We start from the raw sequence: 25,622 nt of genomic DNA on the forward strand, positions 1-25,622 counted from the left end.
AATACATAAGTGAAAAAAACTAGGGGCAAATGAGAGAATAGCAGAGCTAGAACAATATAAACAATATAAACTGCAACAATATAAACTCATCTCACCTCTGCTACAGTGAGAATAAAATACATTGAAGGGTGCTGAGGATCTATCCCTTCCAGTTTCATTCCCACTTTGAAACCATTCTTGTTTTGGGTAATCGACTGGTGCTAAAAAGAACAAGTCACACACACAAAAATTTAAGAGGTACATAATTGCTTCTAATGATACATTTATGCTATTAAATGGAAACTATTGCAATAAGACAATAGAGATTAAGATGGCACCTTAACTAAGATGGCAGCTCCCACGTGACTGCAAATTTTGCCTCATGTTTCTGCTTCTATTAGAAACAGAAGTTCAGTACACATATTTTGAGGACTTGAAGTAAGTCAAAATAATAAGCCAACTTATGATCAGAGTTGGGGCCAGAATTTCGATTGCTAAGCACAGTGGCTGTTAAAGGAGTTGTGCCTGATTTGACAAGGTTTTTTTTAATGGTTGTAAGTGAATCACAGCAAGGACCGGTCATAAATCACCTTTTTCAGTGCCACTATAATTTTGGCTACCAAATGAATGGTTGTAAGTTGTAAAAGAAGAGTACTGATTTCATTTTTTTCCTTCCAAAACAAAATGACTTTATTTGCTACATTTAAATTTCACTTGACTTTCCAATGCTTAATGGTCCTAAAAACACTATCGTATTGTATCTATATCCCAGAATGCAATTTCTCTTTCCCACGTTCATTATTTTCTTTCTTTCTGATGAACATTACTATGAGTGTTTGCTTTTTCTTTCCTTAACTTTGCTTGAGACAGAAATACATATGAGTTATGAAATAAATCTCTCTGGTAAAAAGAGGTTCCTACAATATAGCAACCATATAAACACCACTGGAATCAGAAAAAAGAATCAGATTCTCTTAGAGAAAAGAATAAATGATTACAGCATAAATATGTTGATTGACAGCAAAATGTCAAAATTCCATAAAGACAGCAGGTAAAAGAATACTGTAACTCACTTCTTGGAACAAATTTAAAGGGGCAGCTGTGGCTTTTTGTTCTTCTAGGTATGATGCCCAGGTCCAACTTTCTGCCTTCTCACTGGAAACTAAAAATATCAGAAAATGGAACAAATGAAATTTCCAAAACATTATATTAAGTGACATTTAGACACCTAGGGCAAAGTTTAGGATACTCCTCTTTCCAAAATTATAGCCATTATCTGCTTTCAGCTGTTGAAGACTGAACATTGCATTTTACTCAAAAGCATCCAGTTCTTCCTTTTATTCTGCACTTATACTTTCTGGCTGCAGATGGGACAAGCATAGCTAGATTACATCTCAGAATGAACAGATAAGAAAAGCATAACCTCTGACAGAACATACCATTTCATATTTGGGGATTATTAATGATTACATTGTAGTTGCTCAAACAAGGAAGCCATGTTATATGCTTACCAAACTGATTGGCAATCCATTCTTCATTACTATTATTAGCAGCAGGAAGTTCTCCTCCTGAACCATTTATCTCCTCCTGCTTTAGTTCCTAAGACACACAAACAAAATCTCTTATTTATGGGGATACCAAGCAATTTTAGAGGCTTTCTTAGAAGGGGAACACTACACACTTAGGAGAAGGGATAACATAATTAAAAGTGATTACATTCCAACTCAGTTACATTGAATATATATATACTAAACATTGTTCCTCATGAATTTTCAGTGATAAAATGTACTACCGGTATTTGGTACCAATTTTTTAACACCTGTGTAGTCATTCCCAGGGTTTGGATGGTTACCTGCAATCTTGGGGTTTCAGATTATGTCCCCTAACTTTCTATGATCAACTTCAGGTTACCCTTTTAATAAATAAATCAAAGAATTTTGTAACACTCTAAAGACAAACAATATTTGTGATATAAGCTCAAGGCATAAGCTTTTAAAATTCTCTTCATCAGAGAATACATCTACAAAGTATTATAAATGCCTATGATGGATGACAGAGACTGCAAACAGAGGTCAGTGAAAAATAAAATACAGATGTGAGAATAACCTTATTACTCTGGCATTCTCAAAATATTTGCTGCCTATGACACAGACATTCTCACATCAGTGAGCTGATTAACACAATGCAATGTGCGAACAAATCTCGATTCCTCTTTAACAGAAAAGAGACCTCTTGATAACCGCAAGAAGCTTTGAAGGTACCAAGAAGAATATTGTTGACTTAGTAGTATCTACAGGCTCCATGTTGGTGATCCAGGACTTATCATAAATTTGCTGTCTTTACAAAACTCTTTGCTTCTGTAAGATCAGTTCCAGGGTGCTGATATATAACGAAAACTTGTACTCCAGAAATCTTTAGGACAGTAAGTTACTGTAAATTAAGATAAGTAGGAATGCAGCAAAAACCAAAGCTGAATTGGTCCTTAAGGGAACTTGCAACTTAAGGCAAATACAAATGAAACATAAGAAATCTGAGTATATCTTTAAGTTATTTTTAACTTGAAATCAGCCCAAACAAAAAGAGACTTTTTTTTTTTGCAAGACTATAGAGCAAAAATTGTTTAGAGAATAGAGATATAGTAGTGCTGTTTCAAAATTTCACCATCCCACTTTTTACCAGTCATACTCCTGGAAGGAGATGTACCAGAATTATGACCCGACTTTATCCCTTGTAAGGATAACTGCATGCTGCATTTGTGCAATGGAATGAATGTAGGAGTATGATTTTAATCCAGAAAATGAATTAGTAATCCTGCTTGGGATATGGTTGCATTCAAAATTAATGCTCTTTGCAGTGCTTTCATGAAGAAAAAAGAATTAAGGGGCAATATTTGGTTCCAGATTCCTTGCATCATCTTAGTTTTAGCTGTGTGTTGCATTTACAAGTTAGGAATACTTCTAGAAACTTTACAAATAATATCAATTTCTAAACAAGCAGTGATGATATAGGGATGCATGAGGTAAAAAATCCACAGATGGGGAATACTTTATTAGAAAAGGGAAAAGGGGAGAGAAGAGGCTTGATCAAGATGCATAAGCTACTGCTTTTGACTTATCCTGTAGATAGCTGTGGTTTTATAATATATTCAAAGATAAAAGCTAGTTTAATGCAGCATTGTATTAGGGTTAAATTAGCAATGCCCTCCAGATGTTTTGAACTACAGCTCCTTTCAGTTCACACCCTCAAATTCAATAATACAGATTGTAAATTATTCAATACAAAACATCTGGAAGGTACTAGGCTTGTATAAATGTGTGGTTTTCAATGAGTAAGACAAATGTAGATTAGTAAATCTGCAGCGTAATGATATGAATTCTGAATATGTATGAGTCACTTCTCATGAGATGAACAGCCATATAAATTTGATAAATGTATACGTTTGTAAATTTAAAAAGTTAAGCAATTGTCAAGTAATAAATTATTTCAAAACCACAAATTATAGGTATACCTCTTTCAAATGACAGCTGGCTTTGACCATGTCCAAAATTACCAGCACTATTTTTATTTCTGCACAATGCAGCCTGACTGTCCTGACCTTCTCTTGATTTCTCAAGAGTGTTGCCCTGCTGGCCAAAGAAAACTATATGAAATGGCCTCTACCTAGCACTCTGCCTTGTTTCCCCCATTTTACGAAGAGTCAAAATATAAGCACAAAGAATAATCAACAAAAGCTGTTGTATCTGGTGCAGCAAAGTGCTTCTCAAAGCATCCAGTGGAAAGTAGGGGAACAATGATAAGGTACCATGGCATATCCAACTTAGGAAAAGAATGGATACCCTACTATTCAGTGCCATCCCTATATAGTGGAAGAACCCATATTTAGAATATAACAGTCACTTCGAAGCGGAATCTTGATCACTGAGGAAATGAAGGACAGATATGAACATCTCTTTCCTCTCTAGAAGTCCTATAAGTTACTTGTACAAATAGATATGTGTATGTTACGTTGTGCCTATGGACCATTCCTTTATATCTGTGGGGCACCAAAGAGTTTAAGGCAGCTGTACTTCCCTCCTGCACTAAAAAAAAAAAAAAAAAAAGTTGCCCATCCCTACTTTGTAGTGTCCACTGGTTAAAGCTATGGCTCCATGGTCTGACTGGCTCTCACTTAGGCCAGTCCAATGAATGAGCGAGCATGCATACCAGGAAAAAAAATGCTGCTATCAGATTCTACTGCAAATACATGCAAGAACATCCCAGTCACACCATTTGCTCTGATTCTTCCTCTTCTTCCTCTGAAGGGCTTTGATAATCTTTCCTCTTCCGTTTCTTTACTGGCTTGAGAAGTTCGGTAGTGTTGGTGATGCCAGCAGAATTCTCCACAATGACAGACCTACAAAAACAACCAAACTTGCAGATTCTCCAGACAATGTTTCTCAAGCGATGAGAGTTGGGTTAATACTAAAACTTTCTACTGCAACAACATTGACAAAATACAATAAACATTTTTTTTTCAAGGAAGGCACACTTCAATGTTAACATTTTTAAACATTCAGAAATACTACACCTACACTACACTACACTACTACACTACATTCAGAAATACTTCAGCGTTTCCATTAGAGGACACTGAAATAAAACCTTAAATGAAATTGATTCATGCAATTTAATTCTGTTTCTCAAACATCATTTTAGTTATTTTAGGAAAATTTTAGAAAAATCAAGACTAATCAACATTGATAATAAACCTATGCTTGACATTCATCGCTACAAAGCAATTTTGACATCATATTCTTATCCGCTCCTAAACAAAGAAAAAAGGAAAAAAAAGAAACCAGAATGCTTCAATCTGGATGAAAAATATTTGAAATTTGGGAACATTCATTCTGGTGAAATTATAAGAAAATGTACTTTGGCAAGGGTGATGCAATTCCTCTATAGACATTCATATACACCTTACAAAATCCTCAGGTCAAAAGATTGCCTATGAAGAAAGTGCACTTAATATATGTGTAGCTTGTCCTTCTCTACAATGTTCTCTAACTTCTGGGAATTGAAATCCATACATCTTAAAGCTGATAAGGTTGAGAAACACTGATGTAACCTATGTTACATAAATTTGTCTATATTACCGTATTTGCCGGCGTATAAGACGACCCGGCGTATAAGACGACCCACCACCACCACCAGAAACGCCCTCCAGAAATCCCCGGGGCTGCAGCGGCAGGGCGGAGTGCCAGGGGCCGTGGGAAGAGCAGGAAGGCTGCAGCCTCGGGCGGAGCGAGGCGAGCGGGATGAAGCGGAAGCGACGCAGGGGATCCGGGAAGCCAGAGGCGCCTTCGCTGCGTCCAACAAGCATCCGAAAGCCGGCAGTGGATATACCGGCGTATAAGACGACCCCCACACTTGGAGGCATGTTTTTCGGGGCAAAAAAGTCGTCTTATACGCCGGCAAATACGGTAGTTATTCAGCATTAATGGATGCTCTTTTGCCCAAGTGCTCCTTTAAAACAAGATTTACAGTATTTCTTTCTGTCCATGGAAGAAAGGAAAAAAACAGCAGGAACAAGACATAAAAAGTGCATTATTTTTTCTTCTCTCCCTACCTCCTCTCCCCATCCCCTTTAAAGACAACTTCTTTATTACCTTTCTTTGAACTGCCGGTGACAGTTCTCACTACAAAATGCCCGGCCTTCCTGGGTTGACCCAGAAATATTTCTTCGGCCACAGGTATTGCAGTGGCATAGGTTGTCTACCGTTGGGAGTTTAAGAGGCTCTGGAATATCTGATTCTACAGAAATCAGAAAGTGAAAAGCTCAAATAAGTCACATCAATGTTATGATAATGAGAACATTTTCTGGGTCAGACTAAATTGCAGAATGATAATCCAGTGGGCTGAGCTGTATGTTCTATGTGCCAATTATTCAGACATATTTTAGGCCAAAGGTACAAAATGAAAATATAACAGCCTATCTTTCAGAACTCAGACCATGATCAGAGCAGTAGAAGCTCAACATTTGAAACATCTCTTTTACATTTTTCAGTGTTTGTGGGGTTTTAAGTATCAGAATGACACCTTACACTTTGCAAAGGTTTAAGAATTAATTTTATCACTGAAAACACTACAATTCCTCTCCACAAATGGCCCCTGGAATCATCCATTTTGAAATGCAGCCCTTTACATTTGCAAAAGTCTGGCAAAGCCTCAAGCAGACAAAAATATATGGGCTTATGATTAATAACTACAAAGATTACCACATCGAGAAAGTACACATATTATGGATTCTGGAATACTGTCCAAATCTTTAATAGCAGCTCCAACTTGATTATGAGGAATGAAGGAGGGGGGCGTTAAGAATGAAGCAATTAGCAGCATTCTAAGTTACTGCCTGATTGCCTCTTTCCTAACATTTTTACATTCAGCAAATTTTTATGGATTTTTTTTCTCTCTGCAACCCCTTGATGAATCCAAACTGTTTTTAAGGTCAATCATCTTCTGCTATATCAGTTGGGTACATTTTTCTTCATTTTTCAAAGAGTAATCCGGATGACCAATAAAATAATGGACAGATTATCTGAGACCTACACAAAATGTATTTGCAACATTACTTTGGGCCTGGAAAGAAATGATACACGTTATTCTGGGTAACACAGAATGATCAGGACTAGAGGAAAAGAGTGCTTGAGGAATTCACATTTCCCAGGAAAACAGGACATCTATGAAATTCATGAAGTATTAAGAGCAATTAGTCATAGCTTTTAACATTCTCCATATTGCTGTGGTTTAGTAAAACCTATTCTTGTGGAAACGAGATATATAAAGGTTTGTATGCTTCCCCTCTCCAAATCCTCACCTGGAGTCCTGATAGGATTGCCCTTGCAGGTAAGTACCCCTCCATCATCCCCATTTCTTTCCAGCTGACATTCCTGAATGGGTTCTGCAGGTGAAAGTTTGTCAGCACTAACTACTTTCACTGTCCCGTATTCATTTATTCGAAACTGTGTCAATACAAGATGGAAAGAAAAAAATCAATGGGGAAGCAAGCAGCAAATTTGGGACATGACAATATCGTGATAGAGTGAAAACAAACTGTCCTTCTTTCACTGAGCATAAGAAAACACACCTAGAATCACCTTGGTTTACCTTCAGACACTTTGTGAGGTAAGCTGGACTGCAAAACAGCAGTTGAATCAATACGTGCTTTGAGTATGTTCATAGGACATACATGACAATAATATACATATGTTCAGGGACAAAGGGAATACTTGCAAGAATATAGCTTCAGTAACAGAATGTTGTAATGGATGATCGCTTGGTATATTTAAGAGGCTGGCCTAAATTCTTTTTAAAAATTTTCAGTGATAGATTCTAAATCTCTATTAAATTATCATCTCAAATTGGAACTGCGGTTTTAAATAAGCATATGAATGCTATTGAGGGACCTAAGGACAAGTGTCATGCTTTAGCAAAAGACCTGAATGCCAGGCCCAGGTTCTCATATTTTCCCTTTTCGGAAAGGCCTATGCCTAGTATAGGTAGTTCTCAATTTATGGATGTAACTGAGCCCAGAATTACAGTCTTCGGTTGTTAAATCAGCCATTTTACAACTTCTTCAGTACTGGTCAATAAGTGAACATTACTTTTGATAAGCAAATGCAGTGTTCATGAAGGAAATTAATGTTATCCAGTAGACATTTTTTTATCAGAAACCAGAAGTAAATACCAGAAACTATTTTTTTTAAAACTTGCACTCATGTAGGAAGATGCAATCAGCCATAAAAGTGAGATAGTTGCCAAGTGCCCAGAATGTGATCACATTGCAGGTGTGTGTGTATTCAGCCTCTGTAAATGTAAAATCAGGTCGTAAGTACCTTTTGGGGGAGGCGTCTGTCAGAACTTTGAATGGTTGGTAGGTGGCTTGTCGTAAATTGAGGACTAATATGCATATTATGTATCAATCAAGTAATTTTCCCAATGGAATATACACCTAAGAACCAGGGGTGGGATTCAATTTTTTTAACAACTGGTTCTGTGGGTGTGGCTCAGTTGGTGGGCGTTGCTTGGTGGTCATGTGACTGGGTGGACGTGGCTTGGTGGTCATGTTATTGGCTGGCCATGGCCAACTCAATATCACTCACATCGAGGCACGCATCTCCTCGCCTGGCCTCTCATGACTGTGGGGATGCTGCAACAGTCGTAAGTGTGAAAAATGGTCATAAGTCACTTTTTTCAGTGCCATTGTAACTTTGAATGGTCACTCCACACAAGCAAAGTACCAGCAAAGGAGGGGAAAAAACCTCCAGAGAAGTTCCAGAGACAGGAAGTCTAGTCCTGTCAAGAATGTAATAAAGGTTAACAGAGAGGCAGTTTCCGTAAGCAACACCAGAATGTTTCCTTCCTGCCTTCCTTACAGGATTAGGCCAGTAATTTCTTCTAACAACCGGTTCTCCGAACTGCTTAGAATGTTAACAACCGGTTCTAGCGAATAGGTGCGAACTGGTAGAATCCCACCCCTGCTAAGAACAACAAAAAGAGTCTTCATTGATTTACCCTTAGGTTGCTCCCAGGCAGAGTGGCAATCCCATCTTTCCATTCTAGATCCCGGATGGTGTTGCAAATCTGCACTCCACTGATCTGAGGGATGACTGTTGCTGTGATGGGCTCATTCCCCACACCCTCTCTTGGTCTCTCTGTCCCCATGTTTTTCTGGGCTTCTCGGGGGAATCGCTGGATTTCTAAGGTGTTCACTGGAAGATTTATAGTAGTTGTGGTTGCTGATGAAGAAGAAAAGCAGTACAGTATAAACGTACTGATATACATGCAAAGGTCACCCAATTTCATTACAGAGCAATAATCCTGATATAGCTGAGTGCTGAAGGGAATATGAGTAGAAGTGGAAGATTCCTAAACTTTACAAGTAGTATAAAATCAGTGAGTTGCAAATCTGTAGCTTGAATAATCCCAGGGCATCCCATTTTGGCACCAGAATCTTCAGTGATGACAACACTTTTACCTAATGTTTGGCATTTGGAAGGGGGAGTGGTTATCCCTTAACACCACCCACCCACCAAATAGGAATGATTTCCCTCCAACATTTTCTCACTGCTAGTTCCAGTGATATCACAGGCTATCAAAATGTTGCCCAGGTTCCTGTAATGCCAGAATAAAGGCACATATAAAATAAAACGTAACTTCTCCCCTTCTTTTTTCAGGAAAAATTCCCATTACTGCTTTAAGGGGTAGAATACATTTTAAAATCTTGGCATGCATTTATCATACTTGAATGCTCAGTTCAACCTTCTCCACCTTGGTAACTTCCAGATGTCCTAGACCAGTGATGGCAAGCCTATGACACATGTATGACTTGTCATGCTATTTTTAATGACACACCTAGAAGCCACATGAGAAGATGGGTGTTCTTGTACATTCTTGCATGACTTTCAGAGGGTCCAGAGGCCACATGAGAGCACACCACATTCTTGTATTGCTTCTGCACTCTCCAAAAAGTACAGGAAGTTCTTTTGTAATTTTTGGAGAGTGCAGAAGCACACAAGAATGAAACAGTAATCAGAGCCTCTGAAAGTTGTACGAAAGGTCCCTGATCTCATGTGCTCTAGAGCCTCTGAAAATCACACCTCAATGGGGCATGCTTTTCTGCTTTTTTAGCGGTTGCAAGGCCATGCAAGAGATTTCTGCCTTTTGCAATCCAAAACTGCCTTCGATAGGTGGTTTTTGCTCCTACGAGACAAAGTCAAATAAAAAAATATTTATGTAAGGTTTTTTATTTATTAAAATTTTTATGCTGCCCATCTCAAATGACTCTTTGTTATAAACTGTTTCTCTTTTATTTGGAGTGGGATGATAGGGCAGCAGAGTCAACTTGGGCATTTACTGAATTTTTGACACAATGTACACCATCACTGCTCTAGATTAGAGTATAACTTCAAGATCTGTGATAGCTAGAATATATGGGAGTTGTAGTGCAACATCCCTGTAGATGCTAAGTTGCTTAAAATCAAGATATGTAAATACAACATCCTTCCTTCTTCTAAGAATACTAAAATCAATAAGGGATCTTTAGCCTTAAAAGGAAATTGTAGTAATATAATTTTTCTAGTGTAATTGTGATACACACTTAAAATTTATTTGCAGTTTACAATTGCATTAATTCTCTGTACTTTATGTCCTCATATCTGGGGGGAGGGGTTATGAAAAGATCAACATTCAAGCTAAATATAGTGTTGAAACATTTTACAACTGTCTTTTATTAATGTATGTTATCAACTTGAAAAATATAGAATCAATTAAATGAGGAAAAGTGACCCAGCTGTGTTTGTGATCTAATACAAAAGGCATAACATTGAAAAAAAAAGGAACTATAAAAAGAATTGAAAGCAGAAAAGTAACAAACTTCAGCACTTGAGCACTCACCTGGTATGATGAAGGTAGTTGCTGGTAAGTGGACATTTTGCACCGTATTTTCACTGGCCACCAAATGGACACTGACCTCCCCAGTTGCATTTCCTTTTGTGCTTCTTATCACTTCCATCTCTGCTCGCCCATCCATTACTTTACCTAACAACACAGGATATATAATTGGAATCAGGAAGTATGGATTCCATGAAACCACAGGAGAATTAGTATCAAAGCTTATGCCAGCCTTCTCTAATTTTGTGACCTCCACTTTATTAAGACTGCAGATCCCAAAATTTCAAGCCAGGATAGACAATAGAGAACTTCTCTATTACAAAAATAGCTGCCAAGGTGACCATTGTCAATCATGATAATCAGGGGGAGAGGTGCTTCGGTATCCCTTCTAGTTCCACATCTCTCCCTGCCACCTTAGTTTTGTCTCTCCTGGACAGATAAGCATACGTTTAAATAAAGAGTTAGGCTTCAGCCCACCCACTAGTTTTGTTTTCTGTCAATGCCTATAAAGCCATACTTGAAAATGAGGTTGAAGCCTGGGACTTTGTAACATGCCAACTTTCCCCTATTTTTTAAGCAACTGAATAAATACAAGCATAAATATAATTGGAGGTAGGGATAGAGTGCCTGGATGGGGGCATCGCATTGCTTACTCCTATTGTAAACTGTCTTCATATGTATGCATAAATTACTGAGTGTAACAAGCCTTTTTTTTCAGTGGAACAAGACTGCCCTTTGAAACTTCTGAGAAATTGACAGACTTAAAAAGATGCAATGCAGGTTTCCTTCCATTTATTCAATGGTACAATTTTTGTTGCTGTTGTAGTATTGCTGTACAGTTGCTTATTGTTTCTAACTCTGCATAACCTACTGAATTGGGAGCCTACAGTTTGCTAAATTGTCTGTAACAATTATGAATTCTTGCAAGCTCCTTCTTAAGTCAACACTGATAGTCTTTAGCTACCTAACAAAAACTAGATTGTGCCTTTATTATTCCAGCAAGGATCATTAAGAAGGGTTTAATTACCACTTAGTATCTGATTAAGACATAGCACATCAGAGATTTTCCATGACAGGGCAAAGCAACAATGAGTCTCTTCAAAAAGGCTGCCTTTCACTTCTGTTTTATATTCTGTTACACTGAACATAGTTCTGAAAACAGAAAAATGTTCAAGCAGAAGGCCCAGCTGTTCTCTCTCCTGCTATCCTTTCTCCATCTTGATTATGGGCTAAATCAAAGCCTTTATTGAAAGAGATAATAAGTAATGACTTTAGCTAGGATAACTGTATTGACTTGGAAATCTCTTCATGTGACAGCTGCCCCCCCTTTTTTTCTTTTATTTCAATAAATTCCATTTTTATATTTAGAGATTTGGTTTTGTTTGCCAAAGGAAGTTCTCTTTAAAATGTTGCCTATGTGCAAGACTGCAGGGATACTCATCTTTTGTGTTTCAAGACTGGCACAAGGTTGGTTAAATTCTGTATTGCTCAGAATTCTTGCTCAGAAGATTCAAAAGCTGCTCTTTCTTAGGACTGGGTTGAAGGGAGAAGTTGCAGGTATAAGGGCTGAAGACACTTTCTGGAGAAACCTGGATAGCAATAGCAATAGCACTTATATTTTACAGCACTCTCTAAGCAGTTTACAGAGTCCGCATATTGCCCCCAACAATTTGGGTCCTCATTTTACCCATCTCAGAAGGATGGAAGGCTGAGTCAACCTTGAGCCTGGTGAGATTTGAACTGCTAAATTGCAGGCAGCCAGCAGTCAGCAGAAGTAGCCTGCAGTACTGCATTTTAACCACTGCGCCACAATGGCTCATGTTGTGAATGTTATGGAAAGTTCAGCTCACCTTTGGCAGCCTATTTTAAGTATCTTGCACCACAGAATTCTTGGACAAAAGGATCTGCAACTACTCTTTTTTTTAAACACTCCTACATTCCAATTTCTTACACACATATCCCTATTTTATTTTATTTTATTGTAAATTAGACTGGTTAAAAGAAAATGCCAGCACTCCCTATGGTGTTCCAATGTCTAGAATTTTATATTTGGAACACAGTTCAAGGGCTCATTGTTTTAAAGAATATTCAAGCACTCAAGTTGATTCGAAAGAATCAACAAGCAGATTTAAAAGCATATGAATGACAAACAACAGAAATCAGGAAAGTTCAGCTGGAAAGATGTAAATAACAGGTTTCCTAACATTTAGAACAAAAGCTCTATTGATAACTTCTCCAATGGACAGAAGAATAGGTTATAAATTGAAATAAATGAAATAATACCATTGCATTTTTTATATCAGGAACACACAAAGAATATATCATAAGGAATGATCGCCAATAATATAGTTTTTTTTTAAAAAAAAATCTATGTTCTATACAATAATTGTTATGTTCTGTTGATGCTGGAATTTTCTTGTTTGTTTGGGTGTTTTTAGTATAATTTTATTAAGATATGTTTACATGAAAAGATAAAAAATTCAGAAAAAGAAAAAAGAAAGAGTTAGAAAAAAATACAGAAAATAAAAAAGAAAAATATTTTTGAAAAGCAACTTCTGATCTTCTTTACAACAGTTATAAACTTATCACTTCACCTCCTTTAAAACTTTGAATAGTTTCATTTTTGACATTGATTTGGATTATCATCCTATTATTTGAATTTGAAAAGAGAAATATATAAATACAAACTAGCCTAAACCACCTCTTAAGTCAGAGGCAACAACCTGCCATATGTCTGTGCGCAAAGCTGCAACCGCCTGACTATAATTAAGAGCATTTGATTTTAAAAATGTAAACAGAATCAGACTTCCCATAGTGCCGACTACTAATGCCACATGGCATCTGGATTTAACATGCTACAATCATTATTAATAACACCTCTTAAATCACGGCCATACTATGGCCCCTGCATGAAACAGAGAATGAGGTTCTGAGGTTTCTAAATTTCTCAGAAACAGGGGGCCAAGCCCTTATGTGGGCGTCATATCAACTGCTTTAGTAAAAATATCACAGGTATTGTATCACTCAATGAACGTCTTTGCAGGAGCCATATAAAAGCAGCTATTTTGATACAAAGAGGTTCATGCTATGTTATACACCCATCTGTTAGTAGGATCTAGATCCTGAAAAATCTGTTTTATTTATCAAACTGAATTAAAATTAATATACAACATCTGTACATTATTTCCAAATAAGATGTTTAGATGGATCCCAAATATTGTCTAGATCAGGGATATCAAATTCACGTTGTCACGGCAGCATCACGTGATGTATTGGGGCTTTTTTTCCCCTTCACTAAACCAGGCATGGACAAGGCCAGTGCATGACGCATCCAGCCCACAGGCCAGGAGTTTGACAGCCTGGTCTAGATGGAAGAAGACTGCCACAGAGTAGATTCAGTTTAGTAACACTTTCACTTGTATTCTTCATTCCTTGTTTCTTTCCAAGAAGATATTGTGTCAATAGTTGTTCCCTCAAAGTTTTATTAGTTGATTTTTATAATATTGATTTTATATTGGCTAATCTTGTTTATTCTGAATATTTTAATTAGTTGTGTTGATTATTATTTACCATGGATGATTTAAAAGTTGATTTATGATTGCAACCACCAACATTCCTCGTAGATTTGATGGTATACAGGTGGTTGAAACAAACAAGCCAACCAATAAATTATATTTGTGCCTCCATAACAAATTTGGAATAATTATGTATATGATTCATATAGCATCATAGGGCACTCAAAATGGTTAACAAGAAAGCACAATATAAAGTAAAACATCTAAATTATCACAAAAACAGTAAAATGACTTATAGTGAATAAAGTGACCTTTCTTAGCAAACAAGCTCAGACACTCGATACATCCACAAGAGTGATGATCTGGTAGGAAAGTAGCATTTTCCACTGGAAAATGAACAAAACCTCCTGTGTTAAAGAAGTCTCTGATAGCCCTCTGCAAGACTGTCCCTGCCATCCAGCTGTGGCTTTCTATTCCTTCCAAGGCTACTGCTGCTTTGACAGTTCATACTAAAAGAGCAGGAGAAGCTTCTTGGAAGAGAAGTGAAACATCTTCAAGGAAAAAACAAAGTCCAATTGCTTTTTGAAAAAACACTTTTGGGACAACCACGAATGAGAATCTCCATAGATACTCACATTAAAAGATACCTGCAAATTCATTAGCAGCCATTTCCAGGGGTGGGATTCAAATTTTTTAACAACCGGTTCTGTGGGCGTGGCTTAGTTGGTGGGTGTGGCTTGATGGTCATGTGACTGGCTGGGCGTGGCCAACTCAATATCACTCACATCGAGGTATGCATCTCCTTGCCTGGCCTCTCATGACTGTGGGGATGCTGCAAGTCATAAGTGTGAAAAATGGTCATAAGTCACTTTTTTCAGTGCCATTGTAACTTTGAATGGTCATTCCACACAAGCAAACTACCAGCAAAGGAGGGGGAAAAAACTCCAGAGACGTTCCTGAGACAGGAAATCTAGTCCTGCCAAGAATGTAATAAGGGTTAATGGAGGGGCAGTTTCTGAAAGCAAAACCAGAATGTTTCCTTCCTGCCTTCCTTACAGGATTAGGCCAGTAATTTCTTCTAACAACTGGTTGTCCGAACTGCTTAGAATGTTAACAACCGGTTCTAGCGAATAGGTGCGAACTGGTAGAATCCCACCTCTGGCCACTTCTCTACTACAGTGAAAATTCCCAAACACAAGCTGCTCTTTTTATTTATTTTTCAAATTTAGAAACCTCGCATTTCCCTCACAGAAAGACTCTGGGCAGCATACAAATAAAATGTTAAAACCCGTACATGAAATTTAAAAAGAAGCAAAGATAGCTAAAATTCAATATATAAAGTTAATTAAAAGGGGGGGGTCTTCAGTGTGGTAACCAGCCCCACAGCTGCATGCTCCTTTGTGAGCCCCACACAAGATAGCAGAGCCATATTATCAAGCCTTCCTGAAAGGCCAGAAAAGAGGTGGGGGTCTGCCTCACCTGGGGGGGGGGGATAGAATATTCCAAAGGGAGGGGGCAACAGCTGAGAGGGCTCTCTTCCTGTTGCCAAATATTCCTTGTACAATGGCCAACTGGCAAGGAAAAGTACTGGATTCCAGCCTGGAGTCCACCAGTATGTAACAGACAAAACGGTAGGAACTGTGCCAATGAAGCTTTGCAAGAGACAACTGTAGCAGTTCATCCCAAAGCAGCCCCCAATACAAGCAGCAACAGCAGCAACCACCTCCCTCACACAGTGACTATTAGCTTTGTTCCAGAGAGGTGGCATGAAGAGTACTGTGGGTGTTTTCAGACCAACATTTTCTTTCATCTTAAGGAGGAAAAGGGAACCTATACTTGAGAGTTGTGTGGATCAGCCCTTAGTTGTATATACATAGAATGACATTAACCTGCCCCTGCCTTTATTGAGAATATGAGCTTTAGTTCTTGAGGCATATACCTCCAGAGAAGTTACATAAAGAATCTGGATAAGGAACAGGGGCTTGCTTCTTCTTGACAGCCTGTCAGAAAAGTTTGAAATCTCCAAGAAACTGAAGTAATCAACACACCATGAAACAGATCATTTAACTTCAAAAAAAAAAAATGACCTATCTGACTAGGAATATTCCATTCAGATTTTAATTTGTGTTTACTGTGTGCTAAAATTAAGATTCTGTACTTTTCTGTATTAGGGGATATGTCAGCCTCACAACATACAATATCCATTACAGTTCTGTCTTTCTTTCAAAACTCTTCCACCTCACCATTCCAATCTTCTTTGCATGGCATCTGAACACTTTCTGTGGGAAGCAATTCTCCATTGCTCATGGACATCTTTGACACACAGACAGGAGGCATAACTTTCATATTTATCTTGGTTCCCTTAGGCTGCAGTTTGTTCGGTTTTTTTAAATGTACATAAGGTGAAACCTGATTCTCAAACTTCTTTCATAAAAATCAATTATCCCAACATATTATACTGCTTAAATGTACTGGGCCCAAGAAGTCATTCTTATTGTACTTCTTATATCTCTACTGTTAAATATGCATGACGCCACATTTACATAAGCCTACGTTACATGCAAAGTGGAGTCTGATGTAAGACTCCACTTATTGGTTCAGCCGCTGGCAGGAAGAATGAATTCTCGTCAGTGGCTGAAGTGTTGGACAGCGTGGCTATAAAAAGCCGATGCTGGCCGCGTTTCTTGGCTTTTTGAATCCGGTTTGTAAATAAAGAGTTTCTTGCATTCCTGAGTCCTGCTCCTTCCTCATCTGCACACACTTAACACTGGAGACGAGGGTGGGATCCTGAGGAAGACAAAGGACCTCGTGGGGCATCGCAGCCATTTTCCAGCTGATTCGTGAACTCAACCATTCAGACCGACAGCGAAACAACATGGCCCATTGACCCCTATCAATCCCATTCGAGCTATCCAAAGAGAAGTGGTCCTTGTACATGGGAAGATTTAACCTAAATCTGGTAGTGAACGGAATGCAGGCAGAACCCGATGCAAAGAAGAAGGCTTACTTCTTTACCTATTGCGATTCGGAACTCTATGAATTAACCAAAGCCCTCATTGCCTGATAACTTAGAGAACATCTCCTGGGACGAACTGCAACGAGCATTGAAAGGACATTTCGACCCTACCCCATTGTACCTGGCAAACCGGAACGACTTATATCTCTGGAGCCAAAAAGAGGGGGAGAGCATAAGTGATTTCGTGACCGCACTGAGGAAACTTTCAAAGAACTGCAAATTCTCAAATGCTGAAGAAATGATCCGGGATCGGCTGGTCCTTAGCATTAAGAATTTGACCCTGCGGAAGAGGACGTCTCGTTTAAGGAAGCTCTGGAAGAAGCGAAAGCCTCCAACTCTTCTGCAGCCCGAGTCAAGAGCAGTAGCAAGGTCCATGCCACCCAGGCCGCGAGGGGAACAGCGTGTAACCCATCCGGCTCCGAAAGCAGCGACAGTGAGAAGGAAGATGTCCACCGGGTAAAAACCAACAAACCTGAAACCACTAAGGGAATCAAGCCTTGTGGAAGCTGCAGAGGGAATCATCCTCGGTCCACATGAAGGAGGCGATCTGCAGACAATGCGAGCGGAAGGGCCACATCGCGGAAGCCTGTAGAGCCAGCCAGTGGACAAACTGAGCCGCAGAACATACTCCCCAACCAGACAATACAAGGGTTGGAAGACATTTGGCACAAAATTCAAAAAACAAGATGGCAACGGAGAAGAAGAAACCGACCATACAATTGGAGGCTACACAACACACTTCCAGCAACAATGACACCCAGGAAATTACAAACCCCACAAAGACACAGATTAGCAAGGGAAACCCCGAACGAAACAGCGGAGGTCTTAGCTGCGGGGGGGGGGAGTCCAGCATAGTACTTCTGAGGCCTCAAACTCAACAGAAACTGCCACGCCCCTGGAAACTTTTGAGGAGTTTCCAAGGGTGGAGTCTGGAGCAGCGGCAGACCTGTCTGTTCAGGCTGCCACCTCAGGAACAACTGAACCACGCAGGCCCAGTCGCACCCACAGAAGCCCCGCCTACCTGAAGGATGTCTGCTGCGTATGCGGTGATTGGTCAGCCTGAACTAAGAAGGGAGGGGTGTTAAATATGCATGACACCACATTTACATGAGCCTACGTTACATGCAAAGTGGAGTCTGATGTAAGACTCCACTTATTGGTTCAGCCACTGGCAGGAAGAATGAGTTCCTTCAGTGGCTGAAGTGTTGGACAGTGCTGGCTATAAAAAGCCGGCGCTGGCCACGTTTCTTGGCTTTTTGAATCCAGTTTGTAAATAAAAAGTTTCTCGCATTCCTGAGCCCTGCTCCTTCCTCATCCGCACCCATTTAACATCTACTGCCTTTGTTTTTTCAAGAATTGGACTGCACACAATTCCGCATGCAATTCCAGGTGTGTTTATGTGGAAATAAATCCCACTAAAATCATTAGGATATTTTTCTGCTTAACATTAAACTGTCAGGTTAGCTGCTTATGTGGTTGCTGCCATCTAAGCAGAGCGCTAAAAACTAGCAGTTTGGATAAAAAGGAAAACTGAATCTATTTTAAAAATTACAATTTGTATGCCTATCATGAATGACTTAATACCAAGATCTAGAAAATTCCATTTTTTAAAATGTTTTGTCTTGCCTACTTTAAACAACTCTCCAGGTCACCTTTTCCCTTGCAATCAATGCACTGTAGTGAACAAAAAAAGGAAAATTATCCATTTCCTTTCAACATATTTATGAACTACCATTTTGGGCAGCACTATTCTGCCATCGGCCTTAGCAGCACAAAACCAGCTCATTACCCTTTAGTAAAGTGCCAAGCACACTGAGTGTGAAGCCGCTAGCAGTTCTGAACAATTTCCACAACATATTCAATATTTTGTCCTACTTTATTCATAGAACAGTCCTAGCTAAAGGACCGTCCAGTTTCCCCTTCCCCACAAAAAAAAAACATGAGGGGGGGAGGAGAGAAGGTGCCTTGAAGTTGTTCCATTAATTGTTTGGAATAAAGAGAACATAAAGATAATTGTCTTCTTTATATTAACCGGATTCACATGTCCTATCAAGCCCTATTTAATCAATAAACCATAAATAGCTGAGTTCACATAGTATGCTATAGTAAGAAGCAATCCCATTATATACACTACTTGGCTTAGTGTGAAGTGCAAACAGGCCCTTTTAGCCAATTTCTACTTGAATTACATCATTCAAATTTCTAAATGTGCAAATACATTTCACTGATATTTATAAATCTGTATTATCTTTTTGTCCTCTTTTGACGATGCCTAATTCCAGCAGAGGAATAGTGATTACAGTATAGGCTATGTGTGCCTAGTTTAATACTATTTCAAGGCAAAAGAACTATCCAGTAATCCTGCCCTATCAAGAAAACCACAAAAATTACAAGTCAACACACACACAAATAAATATTAAATATCCCCCTCATTCCCTCATCTCAAACCTATGTTTGCAGAAATGCAGTGTGGTATTTCAAAACCAGAGATATGAAATGTGAAGTTTTGTTTCATCTTTGTTCTTGTTTTATTTTTATCCTCTCATTGGGCTAGCCTAGAATTTTGTAAAATAAATAATAAAGTCCAGCTAATCTGTTATCTTGCGTCTGCCCCAGGTCTCTTGAGCTTGATTCTCACTCAAAATGTCTATACCTTTGTCCTTCTTAAATTGGGGCAGTATTGCATATTGTTTGTCATAAAAGGCAGCACGCTATTTATTACTGCTGTAGGATTTTTAGAAGAGGTGCTTCAAAAATTTGCTGCCCCAAATAAGTTGCCTTACATGGGCTTTATGCAAGCAAAGTGCCTAATCCTGGGGACTATGTAGTGTGTTTTGGATGGTGAAGAATGTTAATTGCTACTCTACCTGTAATAGTGGAAATACTCCACAGGTAGTTCTCAACTTAGGACTATACCTGAGTCCAGACTTACAATCATAAGTCATGCTGGTTGTTAAGCAAGCCATATTATGACTTGCTTAACAATGTCATAAAATCACTGACTGATTTTATGACCTTTCTTTGCAGTGGTCCTAAAATATATTCCCATGGTCATGAGGAGAATCTATTTTATCCAATGGGCACTTTTTGCTGGAAACCAAAGTAAATGCTGGTTTCCAGCAAAAAAGTAATAAATAAAACCATAAAGCATGATTTTTTTATTCCCTGACTGCGGAATACTACAAACAGCAGTAAATGAGGGCTGGTTGCCAAGTGCCCAAAATGCAATCATGTGACCATGTGAGGGGGGGCAGCCATCAGGACTTTGAATCTGGATCGTAAGTTCCTGGGCCTGTTGTAACTTTGAGTGGTTGCTAAGCAACCAGTCATAAGTTGAGGACTGCCTCTATGCCATATTTAGACAGCTGGGACTGCTGCTGAAGTGCTGCTCTTCTAATAATATCTCTTATTCCATACTATGTGTTAAAAGAGCTTTAACACTATATGTGGGATTCCAAGAAATCACAACTGAAGCATTATTTTAAAAACATTCCTTGAAATGAAAGTCCCCCCCCCATTTTTCATATCAATTGAACATTTTGAAATTTACATTCTACCTTTTAAACGTATTTATTTAAAGACCTGTGCTGCCGATTCACTTTCAAGCAATAACATTGGCACCGTGACCTTTAGTTTCTCTCTCTCATGTTCATTACAAATTACTGAGCTTCTGCAATTTTAATACTACTCTAAAAATTAAAACAAGTATTATGAATTATCCTTTTTTCTACTTGCTGCTAAACTGCTTTATTAAATCCCGAGTGATTTATATTATGATTACAGATACCTAATTAGTTATGTCAGTTTACCTCTGCAATGACTTCTGACTGACAAGTCTGGATGCTTTTCAAGCTTTGGAGCTCCTTCTTTGATAAACCTCATGATTATGTGAATCAAACATTCTCCTTCTACACAATTCACTTACAAGTCTTGTGGACTTTCTTGAGTGTCCACACTAACCTGGTAAAGAAATATATTCTGTACATCATTTTCAGACATGCCAGACCTTCATGCTGCTTCTCCTTGCTTCAAGATAAGATTATGGTGCTTTATCCATTTTCATGTACTTACAATACCACTGTACTCTAGTAACATTTTTTTTGCCAAGTTCTTCTAATATTGTTTTCATCTTGTCCTCAATCCATGAATGAGGCAGGGCAGGCTTAAATCGCCCTTCGGTGTGCAATTTAAAGTATTATCTTTTAAAGTACTTTTTCACTTTTCTGACACTTTCCAAGGGCACTTTCATGGTATACAAAATTTTAAGTTTAGAACACATTATTTCAGAGTTAAATCAGGTGACACCAAGATTTGAAATAGAGGCAAAAGAGCAGAGAAGGGAATGGAATTAGAAATAGCAAATGTCATGCTTCTATGGTTTTATGCCAACCCAAGGATGGGCAGGAATAATTCTACTCAGAAGTGGGGAAAGGTGCTGTCTCTTTAGATTTGAGAAAGGCAGAGTCTGGTCATGGGAGTTTTCAAATGTTACAGAGAAAATCACAAAGTTGAACTCAAATTCTGCATCTATCTGCAACTCAGTACACAAATGGTAAAACAAATCATATGTAATCCAATTATTGTGCATTCAAAGCAACTGAAATTCAAAATAACAAGAGTCCCCATATAAAGTCCCCATATATTGTTAATTGAAATGGAACAATGGCACCTGAAGATTTTCTATATAACCAGAATACCTAAAAGTATTTTTTTTAAAGACAACACATGCTTTCTCATATTTCTAAAAATACAGATTTACTTCTCTTTTTTCATATCCTTTCTTGAATCACATACTAGTAGAATGAACATTGAATCCGGATGCTTCCCCCACCTAATTCTCATCCATCTGGGTTCCCATCTGTTTGGAAGTCACATCCTCTGATTTTGAAGCTTTTAATTTCCAATTCCAGAGGTGTGAGCCTTGGTTATACTAGATCCTCAATAATTAGAGAAAGCTATACAACCTCTGTACATGCTCAAAGGTTCTTTTCTTTATTAAGTCACACTTATGAATCAGAGGTGGTTTTCAGCAGGTTCTGACCAGTTCTGGAGAACCGGTAGTGGAAATTTTGAGTAGTTCGGATAATCGGCAAATACCACCTCTGATTGGAGATTTTACAGTATACTTCCCCTGCCTCGCCCACAGAACCGGTAGTAAAAAAAATTGAATCCCACCACTGTGTAAAATAATCAGCACTGAGCATCCATCCGATTTTTCATTCCCACAGTTCACAAAATCAAGCCAGTTCAATTTTAACAACACAACCTGATCAGGTCTCATGGAGCCTAAGGCAGTATCTGTCTTGCAAATTTTCAGATTTTTCTCTTGCAAAAGAAATTTCTGCTTTTCTACCATATTCTCAAGAAGCTTGAGAATTCCTTTTCAGTTCTCTTGATGTTGTTTTCAGTTTAATATGTGGGTAAATATGGCATGTCTTTTGGTCATTCTGAAGACTCTATGACTGCCCAAGCTTTGTGGGGGACACCTAACAGCAGATTGTTCATGCCTTCCTGTGGAAAACCAGAAAGGTCCAGAAAGATGACTGCATGATAAAACAGCACATTCACATGAACCCTGCCTCAATTATCTAATAAAAAAGTTGAACATTGCATGCTACACATGAGAATTTTACAGGAAGTCTGAAAAGTTGGAAAATTACTATTCTATATTATATTTACAATGTCAAGGTGCAAAATGTGGATTGAGTTTAGTCTACTAATTTCTGCACTATATTTGATCCATAATGCCTTGCAAAAGATAATTCTGTTTATATTGTATGGTACAATATATGGCAGGTAATAAATTCAAATTATCAAAAGATTGAAAGGAATCCCCAAAAATAAAATTAGCTTTATCTTCATCTATAATCACCTTAAAGGGCATACAGAAATCTCTTTTACAAAATACTGAAAAAGTTGGGTGTGAAATAATACATAGCTGTGTCTTTTTCACTAAAAGTGTAACTATCACTATCCATATAGAAACCCAATTATTTTTAAAAAAATCTGTGAGGAAAAGAAAACCAACTAAGACACTTCTTAAAAATAGTTGCAACAGCCATGTCCATTAAAACTCTCTTGCAGGGACATCCCAAGGGGAAGGTTAAAAAATCAAGTGGTGTTCAAAACTGTGCAATAATGGACACCATCTTAATGTGTTTGAACCCTCTGCCCCAGACCACTGAAAACATTTCTATCAGTGGACTTTGTAGATACGTTATTAATCTAATAATCTATGTCATATTTACACTATTTTCCTTGACTGCCGGTTATGCACATAAAGTGTCTTTCAATGTCACTGCACTAAAATGAACCAACTGAGCACTATACTTAGGTTTGTGATTTATATACTTGTGGTATATAATTTAATATGTAATTCCCAGTGATTAAACAATGAGAAGTTTCATTTCTTAGTTTATGCAAACAGAATAGAAGTGACACAAATGAAAATATTACAACTGGGAAAAAGTAGATTCTTATTTCTATAGATTAGGGATTTTTAAAAACTTAAACTCTGTCACTTCTTTTGTTTTGTGTAAACTGGATACTAATGTCCTCATTACATTCTTATCAGTTTCAGAACTATAATATCATTGAATTAATTTGGAACTGTAATTATTTTTCTAAGTATAAAAATAATAAATATCTTTAATTAGCTTTTCAGTTTCCAAAAAGCTTTCTAACAATTATATATATATTATGTTCTAAAGTTTAAAACTTACACAATTAGTACTGTGTTATCAATAGTAATACCAAATGAGAGGGATTTTTGGAATAGAAATTAAAAAGTGCCAACAAATCCTTTTTATTTCATACAAAGGGATGTTTGTGTCCAAGCATGCTATTTTACCATTCAAATAATCAGCATCAATACGTTTTTGGTACAATATATTTTACCATTTTAAGATAAATCCTGTCTCATTTCCTTCCTTAGCCCACCATAAAGGGATATATGTATTAGGGGACAGATCGTAAAAGCAGGAAAGGGATGAAGGATGGAATCAAGTGGGTTAAAAATTGCACAATATAATGGATCCATCTGCTGGAAAGAATACAGTACGGGCACATACATTTCCAAAAGCGAACACATAGGCAAACAAAACTTGGACAGAGACTTTCAATCAAGCCCATCCCTTATTATCTCAAGTGACATCCTATTACAACTGTTTGTATTAAACCATACTAAAGTACTAGGCTCCGTGAAGTTATTCTGAGCATCCTTATAACGCACCAGAATCAAAATCCTGAATATCCAGGTGGGGAAAAGACTGGCTTTTTTTTTTTTTTTTACTTCACTGCACACGCGCACATGCACACACACACACACACTGATAAAGCGTGAGTTCTGGCCACCCGTAATAAGGAGATTACTATAAATCTGTCAAGCCACAAAATCCTTACTTTTTAAAAAACATCAAAATGGCGGAATCCTCTGTTTTTATTCTGTTGGTCCACCATATATTCCCTTTATTTGAAGAGAAGAGAGAATGTCAATTAGCCAAAGGAGAAAGTTTGTGAAAACGATCTCCTTTCCTTCCCTCCTCCGTTGCACGATGATTGTATACATCTCTGCTACTATCTCACCCCCATCTCTTTTTTTTTTCCAGCATCGCTTCGTTCCAACTCTTGCATATCATCTGTTTATGGAAAAGGGGCTTCAAATTCATCTCTCCCACTTGCAAACAACATGGAAACTTCAAGAAAAATATATATGTATATTTAAAAAGAGCTTGGGATTTTGCACTGCCGGTTAGAAATTCCAGGGACCAACTGTTTGGATTCCATCCCCCCGCCTTCTCTTTCTCTCTCTCCCTTACCTAATCCTCTCTCCCGACTTGCTTTTTTTCTTTTTCTTTTAATTGCAACGTTCACTGTCAAAACATACAACTGAAAAGGATGTGTGGATGTGTGGTCCTCACGGCGGAAAAAAAAAAACACACCAAACGCTGGCACATCTACTTGCCAAAGCAGACAGGCACAATTTTAAATGAATGCACGGCATGCAAAGGAAAGCAAAGGTCTACAGAGCAGGGGAGCAGAACCTTTCTCAGCTGCATTTTGACGATTTAAAGAGGTTTATAAATTACTTTCTTATCTGATTCCTTACCTACAATAATCAGCCTGTGGTCACTGAATGCTGAGCCTGCGGGAACCTAAGGTTGGCCGCGCCTGCGCGCAGAGGGGGCGGGGCTGTTTCCCTGCAGAAATGCACAGGGCGATGAAATTGACAAGCAAAGCATATTTAATATACAGCGGGGGGAGAGGTAGACGTACTATATTATGCGCGCTGCAAACCCCATATTTATATAAACATATGATTAAAACAACAATTAACCCTTCTATTTTCCCCGTTTGGCTGCGTAGCAGACTCTGTCTGCTGGGAGGTGGGGGGTTGCTTCCATATTTTCTTTTTCCTTCAATACAGAGCATCGCTAAAATAAAACAAAAACAGCCCGATTTGAATATGCTTACGATTTTTAATAAATTTTCCCAATGGCAATATATATTTTTCCTGCTCGGACAGAGAGAAAGAGAGGAAGGAATGAAATACGAATGCTGCTGATGAATAAACCCAGAACTGGACAGATCCTGGGGCTTTTTTTTTTTCCCCACCCTTCTCATCTAAGTGTTTGAATTCCACCCTCCAGATTGAAGTCGTTGCCTCAAGGTATTTTATTGTGGTC

The 25,622-nt window shown here is 38.2% G+C and overlaps 1 protein-coding gene across 1 annotated transcript in view; it reads right to left on the reverse strand.

Moving 5' to 3' along the window:
* The window catches only part of L3MBTL1 (L3MBTL histone methyl-lysine binding protein 1), a 42,575-nt gene extending 17,477 nt beyond the window's left edge, over positions 1 to 25,098 (reverse strand). Inside the window, exons 1-9 of the mRNA XM_087959382.1 lie at positions 25,046 to 25,098; positions 10,411 to 10,554; positions 8,530 to 8,753; positions 6,833 to 6,977; positions 5,625 to 5,769; positions 4,246 to 4,372; positions 1,491 to 1,578; positions 1,053 to 1,141; positions 96 to 200 (exon numbers count right to left, since the gene is read on the reverse strand). Of these exons, the coding sequence (XP_087815508.1) occupies positions 96 to 200; positions 1,053 to 1,141; positions 1,491 to 1,578; positions 4,246 to 4,372; positions 5,625 to 5,769; positions 6,833 to 6,977; positions 8,530 to 8,753; positions 10,411 to 10,546 (1,059 nt within the window). The 5' untranslated portion in view covers positions 10,547 to 10,554; positions 25,046 to 25,098. The remainder of the gene's footprint in view (positions 1 to 95; positions 201 to 1,052; positions 1,142 to 1,490; positions 1,579 to 4,245; positions 4,373 to 5,624; positions 5,770 to 6,832; positions 6,978 to 8,529; positions 8,754 to 10,410; positions 10,555 to 25,045) is intronic.
* Positions 25,099 to 25,622: the final 524 nt, after the last annotated feature.

This window comes from Notechis scutatus, chromosome 3, assembly GCF_049901735.1.
Source record: "Notechis scutatus isolate UNSWTSFEM ecotype Mainland chromosome 3, rNotScu1.2, whole genome shotgun sequence".
Lineage (NCBI taxonomy): Eukaryota > Metazoa > Chordata > Lepidosauria > Squamata > Elapidae > Notechis > Notechis scutatus.